The 13,871-nt window shown below is 39.8% G+C and overlaps 1 protein-coding gene across 1 annotated transcript; it reads left to right on the forward strand.

The window, feature by feature from the left end:
• Positions 1-660: 660 nt before the first annotated feature.
• On the forward strand, positions 661-11,781 carry LOC137260711 (uncharacterized). Its single transcript, XM_067798295.1, has 8 exons — positions 661-889; positions 3,952-4,048; positions 7,939-8,066; positions 8,330-8,402; positions 9,495-9,625; positions 10,193-10,265; positions 10,907-11,028; positions 11,711-11,781. Exons 1-8 carry the CDS (start codon positions 661-663, stop codon positions 11,779-11,781), a joined length of 924 nt encoding a protein of 307 aa, XP_067654396.1.
• Positions 11,782-13,871: the final 2,090 nt, after the last annotated feature.

Here is a 13,871-nt window from a genome sequence, read left to right on the forward strand (position 1 = left end):
GGTGCCCCCTGGAAACTGCTGATGCTGCCGCCATAGAAACAGATTATACGGACGATACCTGTAGTACATGTATGTTGAAAATGAATGTTGAGAATATAAACGCATACTGAAGTCAACTTATCTATTATAGATTGGTGATGACATTTTCAAGTGGTCTCTGGAGATAGCTGTCATCTAAACAATACTGTGAGCGTGACTGTTCATTGTCATTTATATAATTTATAATTATTATGAATAATTAAGGTAAGTATTTATAGGGCAAAGGAACACGAACCTAATTTGCGTTCGATGAGTTTGATAGGCAGGTAGAAAGTGTACATTTTATAACTAGGGCGGTTGTCGAATTCATAAGTATACTGCTCATAAAAGGTAGGGGATATTGAAGTTGAAATCAGTGACTACACCATAGGAATGGATACTCCTCCTCCTCCTACTTTAGACATGTTTGAGAACAATCACGAAGAATCTCTCCCATGATGCACTTTGATCTCGGGATGTTCTGGGGTTATGAAACGTTGCTACCAAACGTACCAGGGGTGGGTCTTAAAATCACACCATGCTTCACTCGTGCATTTGGCGACATGCACCTGCCTCATGTGAAATAATGGCTATAAGTGCTGTTCGCGACCAAGTCCTACCATCTTTCTACTAATGTGCACAATGCGAAGACTTCGAGAAGACGAACGATTGAGAGGCATAGGGATGCTCCAGGCCGAAAGAACACAAGCCTACACAGCAGTACAGCTTGGAGTTTCACAGTCTCTCGTCAGCCGGCTGTGGGCACGTTACCAAGCAACTGGTCGAGTAGCCAGACGTGTACCACCAGACGGGACGACCGCTGGATCATCACCGGAGCCCATCGCCATCGTCGACAAAATGCGACACAGATGTAAGTACACAGACAGGCCACCGGGAATCGCATCTCGACACAGAAAATACGTAACCGTCTCCATGCTGCCCACCTCCGATCATGGCGACCTTACATTCCCTTGCCCCTAACAGACCGACACAGGCAGGCCCGGAAAGAGTGGTGTCAAGGTCATCAGAGGTGGACCAATGGCCGGAGGTCCCACGTTATGTTTAGTGACGAGTCAAGGTTCACGTTGGAGTTCAATGACGGTCGTCATCGGGTCTGGCGTTGCCGTGGGGAACGCCAACAACCAGCTGCCATGATTCCACACGATCGATATGGAAGGGGATCTGTGATGGTGTGGTGTGGGATCACCATGACTGGTAGGACCGATCTACACGTTTGCCAAGGGAGAGTCACCGGGCTCTACTACCGTGACAACATCATCACGCCACACGTCCTGCCCTTTGCACGTCGCCACGGTCAAGGTTTTGTGTTCCAGGATGATAACGGCTCACCGTCCTCGTGTTGTCCTTGATCATCTCCAGCAACACCAAATCCAACTCTTCCTTGGCCAGCAATGTCCCCAGACCTCTCCCCCTCTGAGCATGTGTGGGATATGCTTGGACGACGACTGCATCCCCCATGTCAAGACTTGTCGTAACTGGGTGTGGTACACCAAGGGGAATGGCAGAGGATTCCCAAACCTGACATTGGTCGACCCATTAGGAGTATGAGACGTCGGTGTCACGCTTGCCTGGCTGCTAATGGTGGGCCTACCCATTATTTAGCGGACCGTGACGTTTGGGCTACCACCCCTTATGAACTTGACAATGTCCACAAAGGTCATACGCATCATTACCAAGGATCATTTGTTGCCAAGAGTTCATAGACTTACTCGTCTGCACATGTACATAGTTTGCAGACGGTGATTAAACATTTATGTGATTTGATTTGTGTTTACTTTTCAGAAAAGCCGACACGTACCATTGTAGTTCAGCGTGATTTTGCGTCAGTCATGGCATCACGCTGCCCTAAACGTTTGACAGTTTCATATAACTTATGAAATGATTGCATTGTATCTATTATTAATTTGTTATTTCTTGCTACGATACTCTTCCGCTCAATATTCTAAGCGTATTGAGCCATTGTAAGCAATAATTACACGGCTGGATGTTGGAAAATTTCCGAAAATGCTATGCAGTGTAAAATCGGATTTTTTGTTTAGTATACATTTCAAACAAGTGCTGTCTTTCGAGCACAGCGTTACCTAGTATCTTTCGTTTCGTTTTATCTAGACAGTTGGTATTGGTGACAAAGACCATTTGTAATTTGATTCTAAAATGTGTGGGGAATTAAATGATGCATTTGACGCAGCTGACTATGAAACATAAGCGACGTGATATGCATCTCAATACCCGCCTTCTCGAAACGGGATTTTGTAAACACCATCCAATTTGTCGGAAAGTGCACTTCGGCGTTCGTGTAAGTGCATTTTCGAAAACATCCCAACAGATTCTGGGGTCACCGGCGACGTTTCAGAATTATCATTACTGGTTACATGAAAACTTGATATCAGTGATCAATAATGTACTATTTTTGAGGTTCAATTCTCACAATTTTTATCCGATTTTCACATTTCAAAACATACAGCAAATAACGCTGGGAATCGCGATTTTAGATAAGGTGAAAAATGGCGACATTTACGATGAAGCCTATTTTGAAAAGCAATTTGAAGTACTTTAGCTTGTTCTGAGATAATAGTGGATGACATCACGAAACAGGGAATTTTCCACGGAATTCACAACTGTGAAGTGTATATATGTGCGTGGTATATCTCGAATTTTATTGGACTTCAAAGTGAGGGGTGAAGAGGAGGGACATACATGTTCCTGTGGCATCCAGGGGTTACATTTATTTCATTATATTTTTGTTTACTTTTCATTTTCCCCTACTTTTTGTGAGCGGTATATTAGATGGCCACTATGATGTATACTGAAGGTAAGAAACAAGAAATCAGATGTGCACATGTGTTCCTTTATTTTTTTCGAGGTTTAGTCACAATCTCTGTATAGCGTAGCTTTTGAAGAAACCTGGAAAAACAATAAAGGAACATTTGTGTTCATACGAGATCCCTTATTTCTTTCCCTCAGTATATATCCTTTACACAACTTGTGATGAAAGCTTGGAAAAAATAAGGTACATTTGTGTTTTCATGTTATCCCTTCCTTATTTCCCTCAGTTAATCTCCTAGTCGCCATCTAATCCTTTAGAATTCATGTGATTCCCTCGGTATAGTATAGAGCAGTGGGAGCAGGGTAGATGGACCACACGGAGATTAACATCTTCGAGCAGGATGTGTTAAAGCTGCTTATACCTAAGGACCTGGAGTATTTTGATTTTCATTGTTATGAGTACATAATGAACTAAATGGTTTCGCCATGGACATATTACAAACAGATGGATGATCACACAACTGTTGTATGTTGCTCGTCGCAACTACTGCATGGTACAGGAGAAAAGGTCGCATGGCAAAAACGCGTGTTAAGGGGCAAATGAGTTAATATTTAACGTCACATCGGCAATATTACAGCCATACCGTGAAGAGAACATTCTCATAGAAATGAAAAGGACTATATGCACATTAGAATATGACAGTTTGAATTAATACTGGGGTGGAAAGTTGAAACTAATATCAGTATTCGGACAGTACAATATACAATCTGGCTACAGATCGCCAACACTGATGGTAGATCACCATACTAGGGACTATGGGGACTTACATTACATCTGCTACCTGCATTGACCTCACTTGGATTTACCATCGTCTCAGCCGCTAGCGAGTGGAAGAAATGCTAAAAATTAAACTAACAAGATTACTACGTTAAAAAGCCCGGTAGACTTAAATTTACATCGACTGTTTCGGGACTTCCGTAACCCTCTCAGGCGGACAATAACTGAATAAGTGAAAGTCCTGAAATCAGCGAACTGAATGCATAGTGGACAGATGTCTTAGTAATAATGCTAACAGATATCAATAGAAAATGAGATATGTATAAGACTACATACAACTGACGTTTTATGGTTTTATTTATCTGCAGTATACTTTGCCTGTATACTTGCAGCGTTTACCGACACCTGTATTTGTCAGAAAGATTTCTGGAAAACTGACCAGAGCGCAGAAACAGATACTTGCAGGTAATAAACAATATTTTATGAAGGTGTGAAAGAAATGAATGCATGATTTGAAATTTGTATTTTTAGGATGGAACTGGAATTGCAAAGACTACACGAAAGGTTTCGCTACATGGCATAACAACAAATAGTTTTGCAAGGAAGTAAACTGATCAGTTTGTAGGAACGATTCTCTCTTCAACAAAACAAGTTCAGCCACACTCTACATTCCACAAGGACATCATCCGTTCCATTGAAGAAATATGATTTTAAATATGACCTATATCTGAGAAATCCCATTTAGTTTTTCTGTTAGTTATTGCTGCACACAACAACCCAGGTAGCATGACAGCATTGGCCCAATGCTGTATTACTGCCGCGAGTGGCACAAGCGGGCTCACGGCATTGGCACAGCACTGGGCCACCGCCGGGGAGCCACTGTCTCTCAGCCACCAGTTGGTACCAACAGATTCCCAGCACTGACCCATGTGTTCTAAATTTAACCTCTTTATCAGTTCATCTGCCCGGAGCTACGTTTAGTTGTGAAACGTGAAGATTAACTTACAAATATATCTAAAAAGCCCTTGTCCACTTTCACACAATCAATGCACAAGTGTTTTTGTGAAAGATAAAAGTTTACAGTCTAATTATAATTGAATAGAAACTACAAACAATGGAAACATTTGAAACAGGCATTTTCCGCAGACTGTCAACTGAAGAATTTCTCCTTAGAGCGGTATCTTACACCAGTGTTCACTCTTGCACTTGTCCGAGGATTTACAGATTTCAAGTCCCTTTTCCACGTGTTATACCAGGATCATTAAAGAAAGGTATAGTCTACCATATTTTCACATTTTTAAAATATATGCAAACATGTTACTAAAGGATAAATGGGTTATTTGGAAATGGTTGTACATGTAATTTGACACGTAAGTGCCACTGAGTTAACATGGCCATCCTCACGATTCACAGCAGCATTTCATTTCACTACAATACTTGTCACTGTTTTCTGTAATCAGAAATACATATGCTTTTCGATCAATACCACATTTGGTAACAACTGCATACTTGACTGACTGGGATTGTTAATATTTAAAATTATATTATGAAAGGAAAGTGTTTGAAACATACAAACTTGATATAGTTAAATATTAATCAAAATTGAAAGGAGCTTCAGAGGTAAGGCAATCTTGTGACTTTATATATGACAATACACAATAATATACATTGAAATGTTTAATGAAATTAGAGAATTATTGATACAGCAGTTTTATGTACTTTTACGTCCAATTTCAATTTCCATTTCAGAAGCAGCACGGAACTGGAAAGCCTCATAAAACTGCAACAAACGTACAATAAACAACTCCATCATCAAAAACTGTGTTCCACAGGAGATATCGCTTGTATGAGATCGTGTGTCAGCTTCTGGGAGATATCGTTTTGACAGTAGACTTTGTACAGTGCCCTGTCAATGAACTTTATGACGTCACAATGCTATGGCATCATTGCACTGCAAGTCTACTGGTAATACAGTTTTGAGAGTTGTACATTTTCACTGAAAACTAATGAAGCATGATTTTTGATGATGCATAGAATCTCATTTCATCACATATTGTTATAAAAGAGAGAATTAAAGTTAAGAAGATACATTTAATTATTTTGTTTTCTGTTTTCAACCGCATAGATTCAACTGTTTATGACATACACACATTTTAGAACTATTGAATTGCATATCTTAAGACAATTCGTAGATATTTGTTAAAGTTCTATTTTTTGTAAGATATATAATGATATGTGAACACATGTTCCGTTTCATAAAGTTTAAAGGTCACATGCAACGTAAAACACAACTTTGCAGATTCTGGTACCTTTCGGTATGCACTTTCCGAAACAAATCATAAAAAATGCCAATTCAACCTATAAAGTTGAAAAAAACGCGATGAAAAAAAGCCCGCGAAATCTGAGTTCAAACGTTTCACTAAATTCCCCCCAGCGCTGGGGGGAAAACTGGTTTCAACAGCTGTGTTGCGCTGCGTCCATAACGCATGCGCAGTGAATACGTTCGAGGAGCTTGAAACAGTATGCATGCCCAGCGTCTGAGGTCGTGAGCAGTAGTCTAATCTTGGTTGTGTACACAAATAAGTAAATAATCTACTCGTTGCGTAAAACAAGTTGTTGATTGTAGTAAGCAGTCTCCGCCACAGAGAAAGCTCAGTGTCTGGTTTATTCACACCTATGTGTCTGTCTGCCTGTCTGCTAAAGACAACATGCAATACACAGCTTCAGTCACTGACCACGTGCAATTTGAACTTAACACCTATCAGACTATACGACATAAAGAAAATAAGTTGCTTTATGACTCGTGCACCCAAGTCCCGTGTCTGCCACATTATGTAATTAGGCACGTGTGATACACATGACGTTTTTATGTCTCTGGGTTGCAAACAAACTACATTCATTTTTTTCGGATGACTGGATCTGACGGAAACTGGTGCAAACTCTTGTCAGTTTCAAGTCCTGCTTTGTACTTGGACGAATGACAGATTCCAGCCACGCAGTAGTTTACCATCTCTACTGACTTGATTTTGTATTGGATCGAGCGCAAATTCAGAGAACATGTATTTTCCAAACCTAACATCTCTATATACATTCTTCATGGATAACTTCTTTTCGTGTATATGATTTTGTTTGACAACAGTATATGAATCCATACTGAAACGACGCATCAAGTACACACAAAGAAGTTGTTATCCATAAAGAATGTTACTTTCTTGTGACTGGATATACTTCTAAAATGCCCATCAAACAGATCATCTTTCTGTACACACAGCGAACCCTCAGCATATCAGCAAATGAAACAGCCAATCGGAAGCCGTCGTTACACTTGAGTGCATATCCACCCGCTATGACTGGGTTCGGTCTCCCGAGGGCTTCGTTTCAGGGGAAGTAAGCCCAAGTGCAAAATATCGCACTTTTGAATCGCGATTGTACGCTTATAATTGTGTTTATTTGTTTTTTTTAAAGCAGCAATGTATATTATATGTCATGAATAAGTGATAAATGTGTTTTCATTATGTCTGATTTTTTGGTTGCATGTGACCTTTAAGAAACCTTCGAATTTAACTTACAGTTGGTAAATGAAGTGTTTTTAAAGACTTAGTGTTTTACAGTATCTTTACAAATGCTGATTGTCACAATCACAAGGGATGGATGGCAGAGAAAACCAAGATACGATTTCTTGGCCTTAGTCAATGAAGAATCATATATGTAGATTAAAAAGCCGGGATGATATGACTGGCAAAAGGAAAGCACAGTATTGGCTACAGACTGGCACGCCATCATTGGGCCAATGATGGGCCAGTATTGGCTACATATTGGCCTGCCATCATTGGGCCAATGCTGGGCCAACGTTGATAATCAGCATTGACCCAATGCTGAATGCCAGCACTGGCCCAATGTTTTTTACAGCAGTGGCCCAATGCTGGCCCAATGCTGCCATGCTACCTGGGAATATTCAAGGTATATGGTGGCGATCTGTAAATAATCGTGTATGAACTGGATAATCCAGTGATCATCACTTCGATTATCGATCAATCCAACTATGATGCCATAAGTCAACCTCAACTGAACACCCTATCCTGTTAGTGGCCTCCGTACATGGTTGCTAACACAGTTCTTAAAAGTTTTAATTGAATACCATCGGGTACATAGGTTGCCATAACCATCGCAAAACACACGATCCTTAGATACTTTTCAACTACTGTATCGTATGAATCACTTACTTCCATCCACTGACGTTTCTCTCAAACACATCACATCTCTGCTGGATTCAACACTTCCAGCTATGTCGTTCTGGTAACACTGGAAGTAGAAATGTGGCCTTTTTAGATGTCATCACTTTTTATCGTCCATAGTGCCACACAGACCTACATCACATGCTTAAAGGGGAAGACAGCTCTGGCCTGTGATGGATCCACCAGTGTAGCTGCCTTAGCTTCTGCTGTAGAGACCAGGTTGAAAGCCCTCGACAATCCATCCTGCAGTAAGACTCAGGCCTTTATTTGCATCATATTATAGTTATCTTTGTCCATTGCTTTGTTTTATCTTGCTTTGGAAGCTCACTTTTGTTACGAGCAAAAGCATCAAATACGATCAAGATACTTTGTAGATGTACCACAGATCTAGCATTGTGTTCATTACCTAGATGTAACAGGGTCATTACCTAGATGTAACAGGGTCTAATTGCAACAGCTGCCTTTGTTGTAAATGTTATGGCTTGATTTAAACATTGGCCTGTGTTCTCAGATGTCACCACCGCCTGCCAGTGTGAGATTGATGCCGCGAAAGCAAACATCTCCACCGATGCCTTGAAGTGCACGTGAGTAATCAACCAAGCTGAAATGTTGAAGGTATGGACGGCACATTTTGAAACTACATTACTGGCTACCAACTTCACCTCACACACTGAGACGGTTCAGTGACAATGTTAAAAGTAAATGAGGTCGACGAGCTGAAGTTACTTTAACCATCGAATGGACGCTGAGAAGAAGAAGAAAAGACTGGGGCAAATTTTCAGTGGTTCATGTGCGATGCAGTCTGTTTCTCTTGATCTACCGTGGAATATCAGTCTGACTGGTGGGTGAGTATTATTATTAGATATATGTCCCTTGTCATTCACAGTGCCTACAAGGCCCAGTATGCATGCCTCTATTCACTGACCACTGCACCTTGTGACTCCGCTACCACTATAGATGCTCTGAAGACGACTGCAGCTGCGTCGGTGACATCTACAACCTCTTGTAGTAAGTACTGCAATCTTTGAACGTATACTGATGATTTCCACTGTCAAGTAGAAGTTCTCACTGGCGAGAAACTCCACTCTACTATACCAAGATGGCATGTTGTTGAAGGACAGCCGCCAAACCAACTAACTTTACTGTTAAAATAATCTTGCATAAATGCATTTGCTTTAGTCAAGAATATTTGACCTTCAACATGAACCTGAGCAATCAACAAGCCTTATCACAGTAACTGAATTTTCCTCCACAAAATGACGCCATTATGTACCTCTGACGCGAATACAGCATAACACACGGTCAGTTCCTAACAGACATTCTATTATTTTTTGCAGCTTTTGATGACACATGCGTGTGTCAGAATACATATGACGCTGCTACGAAAAGAACTGCTTCGGATCAATGCACGTACGTAGTATATTCATGTACGTAGTTACAGGTTGTAGTTGAAATAAATCTATTTTCTTCAAATGTAGGGAAATTGTTACTAAAATAATTATTGTTCGCACAAAATCTCATGTTCTCTCAGTTGTACTGTTCACTTTATCTACCTGAGAACCCCTGCAAATTTCGTAATACATTCAGATTATCAGACCAGTTTAGTGGACTTCACTATTCTCCTGTTCACGCCCCCAACGACTTCAGCGATGTTGTGTCCACTCACACTGTTTCAGCGCTTACAACACTGAACTGAGCTGTCTGAGAACCGCAAAATCCGCCGGGTGCGACGGCACTAGTACTAAACGCTCAATTGCTATGGCTGCTGAAACAGCAAGAAACGCACTGGCAACAACGGATTGTCCAGGTAGGCACTCGCATTCATCTACTGGCTAACAGTTGTTGTACAGATTATATTAGACAATGAGTGGTTTCATGTTAGACTAATTATAACGTGTCATCATCTCTACTTCTTGCGTTAAAAGGCGAATGATCATTTGCACGTCTACATCTTCATATAATTCCTATATTTTGAGAATGGTAGGGTTAAAAGCATAGGTTAGACGACCCAGGCACACTGTGAGTAATTATAAAGCCCCGTTCGTGTGTCCTCCCAATGTATGTTAATGGCGTATTTCCTACAGCGAAATCAATTTAGCACTCACTCACATCAACGAGACATGCCTTGGACATTGGAATTTAACAAAGTATCGAGAGCTGCACTTTCACTGTTCATGGCTATTCGAAAATGTACACGCTGTTTAAAAAACAGATGACTTAACAAATTATTCTGGAAGTGGCATATAAAAATAAATAGACGAAAATCATGATGTTCCATCGATTTCGATATTCAAATTGTAAGCTTCAGAACCAACTACGTCACTTCTCAAATTACATAAATATATAACAGTAACCATGTGTGATATATTTTAAGCAGCCTCCTCCACATGTCTTTGCGAGATTACTGCCGCAAAGGGAGACACCTCCACTGATGCCAATTACTGCAAGTGAGTGTCATTGAACTTCACTTAGGTTCTTGACGGAAATTTATCTATATCATATATGTGCATTACGTATTGCCTGATTTTAATTCTAAAAATTATTGGCTTTGTCAATTCCTTTTCTAAATTGTAAATAGTATTATTTTAGCCTGCCTTCTTCAATGTAGATATGTAATATTATTTTGCTGTTTAAATGCGTATATGAAAACGTACGTTTGAGTAAGTCGAATGGAAAGTGAGGTACCGGTTGAAGTATATTTTATGAGTGAGAATACCAAATGCCCCGGAAAAACGAAAGAAAATCAACGGTCGAACTTAAGTCTCGCCAGACATCATTCTAGATGTTATGGTTCATTTCGAGTGATATATGTTTATGTAACAAAAGGGCAATAACCTAGGAATGAAAAACACATGACGGTCTTGGTTAGAGATGGTCTTCTGTGACCCATGTTTATTGTAGCAGACATCTAAAGTATCGTGTAGTCAGACTCGGTGACATCATTGGCACATCTAATCACTTTGGGTAGAGAAGTGCTAATGATCCCAACCACTGAAACGCGCAGTAACAGCCTAATGTCATTTTACAAACATGTATAAGATCATACACATAGCCTGTTGCCCATTATGTTGTCCTCTACTTTCAACAGTGTTCTAACAAGTCTGAGGTCCTGTCTCTCTGCCATCACCACCACTACCGAAGGAGGATGTACCACCCTCACCCAGGCAGATCTTCTTAACGACACAAATACCAAGATAACTGCCGCTACGTGTAAGTAGTTACGAAAACGACACACCCGTTTAGAAAAAAAAAACAAAAACAAAAAGACATCGAGACACTCTTGTGGTCTATAGCGAACATGTGTTGTAAAACAGAGTCCATAACAGAAAGGACCCTTGAGCAAAACATGACAGTAACGTTGACATAGTGAGTGAGTGAGTTTAGTTTTACGCTACACCCAGCAACATTCCAGCTATATGGCGGCATTCTGTAAATAATCGAGTCTGGACCAGGCAGTTCAGTGATCAACAACATGAGCATCTAAATTGGGAATTGATGATATGTGTCAACCAAGTGAGCGAGCCTGACCACCCGGTCACCTCTTACGACAAGCATAGTCGTCTTTTATGGCAAGCATGGGTTGCTGAAGGCCTATTCTACCCCGGAATCTTCACGGGTCGTTGACGTACCTGTTCAGAATCAGCTAGACCAACATATGATACATAATGAATCGTACATTATTAAAATAAACTCAGCTCATATTCTGCATTGTGGGGTTAATTTATTCATCACATAGATATCATAAATATATGAACATAAACTTGTAGATATACCATTGTTGTTTCTCTTTTCTCTGACCATGGTCGTTGAATTTTCTGGTCGATACATCTCATTCACCCAATGAAAGATCGCATCCACCCATGGAACACTTATGAGATATTTTTCGTTGTAGGTGGGGGTGAACATGTGACCTTTGCTGTGATGTCACTGATCGTCTCAGTCGTTGCAAGCATGTTCCTGTAGCAGGATACAAATATCACGTTGAGGCTTTGGTTTGCGAATATCATATTATCCTTTCTCAAGAGTTGAATTGTCATTCTACACCGTTTACTCATATTAGATGCTACGGAATCTCTGTAGATTTCTAATCCAGTTACTCAATGAAAATATAGTATTATGTTTCAAGATCCCAAGTGTCTCTGCTCAGTATTTGATTATTTATGATTGACATATAATATACTTTCATCACTGCTTTCTGTACGTTTCTATTCCAATTAACCTTGCACCAACTCCTGGGTTGATCCATGCAATCATCTTCAAATGCGATGTCAAACATTCACTATTTGCGTGATCGCTCTGTATGACGTAAACGTCTACTGACAAACAGGCCGTGATCATGTGACTAGACTTGCAATTTCAATTTTCGAAAATACCTAATACTTCAAACTAAACTGTCTGTTTTGCGTTTAAATCATATTTTGAGCACTAATATGAACTTTGATTACATGATTCAACCCATGCTGCATACTTGAGGGTTTTGTGTTGAGCAGCCATCGATGATGGTTGATCCACGGAAATAAACTGTAATATTCACTCAGTGCCCTTTTGTCTCTTTCCCTTCTGTTGTGATAACAATGATAAGATGATGTGACGAGTGAGTGAATGGCTTGGACCCAAAGCTTTTATAAAACTATTCAGGTTACACGACGGAAAGTCTGTTTAATGTGAGAAGTGAACACGATGGAATGCTGACTTTGATCACTGGTCAAATCCACTATAATACGATTACTGCCGACAAACTGACAGACATTAAGGCAAATGAGAATTTTATGCTAATGTCAGTTTGAAGAACATGATATATTTAGAGGAACATTTTCTAGTTTGTCGAAATCGGTAAAGACGATATCAAAAACGACAATTTTCTTAAGATATTCTTGAGACAGCTTACTGTTGACAGACTCATCAGTCTGTCATCACAAGACCGAGAAATCATGTGCAAAGAACGTTTATAACTATCTCTTTATTACTGTGACCCAGGGGTATAAAATGAAGATCTTTAAGGAATTTGTTTGTTTGTTAAAGTGCCTCAATGTATTCCTCTGTTGGTATCTGTGATACCCCGACGCGAGACCAGTCATCATTACTAGTGTTTCTGGATAGCCCTTTTGTCGGCTGTAGAATATGTGTCATTTTAATTTGTGACTAATCTTGCATACAGTCGCCAGCAGCTGAAGGGATGGTGTAAATCCAGCTGGGATCCATGCAGGAAGCAAAGGTACTGTAAGTCCCCATGGGCCCTACTATGGTGATCTCCCTTCAATTATTGGCAATCTATAACCGGTTTTTATATTGTATTGTCTAAATAGTGTTATTGGTTTTAACTTTCCACGCTAGTTTTAATTCTAATTGTGATATTCTAATTATTGTATTACGGTCCTTCGTCGACAGGGTTTTATGATATTTGTTGCATTTCAGTGATAAATATTCCCGTTACGATATGGCTGAAATATTGCCGATGTGACGTTAAATATTAACTCACTCACTGATGGCCCTTTTTCAGAATATATCTAAGGCGGTACATTATTTCAACTTTAATATGCCACGAAGAGGAAAATTAATGGTATCTAGTGATACACTAATTTATCCATGTTCTTATGAGAAACCAGTGATCAATAAATAAACGCAGTGGACTGTTATCGCACATTGGCAGCACTGGTCCTAATTTGTCTTAAAATATGTTATTGAAAGCATAAATATAAAGGTTATGCAATCGTAAGACAATAACTGAAGCATCTTTCACTTCACCTAAAACCGTTTTTCTTCTCCTTTATTTCGCTGCAATAAAATGGTTCGTCAGTAATTTCTGTTTACAACATTTCGAATGGACCATCCATTTTTCATATTTGTTATGACTTTCAAACAATGACACGCATTGCATACCTTTTAGCAGCCTTTTAAATTATATTTTTCAGTATTCTTCAGATTTGCACTACAAGACATGGCGTAATGTTACAGCATGTTTAGTTAACCCATTATCACGAAGCAAACATATCAGAACATTTAAGGCCGTTTCACACGCTTTTTTGGTTGTCACTGCGTCGTAAAATCACCCA

This window comes from Haliotis asinina, chromosome 14 (assembly GCF_037392515.1).
Source record: "Haliotis asinina isolate JCU_RB_2024 chromosome 14, JCU_Hal_asi_v2, whole genome shotgun sequence".
In the NCBI taxonomy this organism is placed as follows: Eukaryota; Metazoa; Mollusca; class Gastropoda; order Lepetellida; family Haliotidae; genus Haliotis; species Haliotis asinina.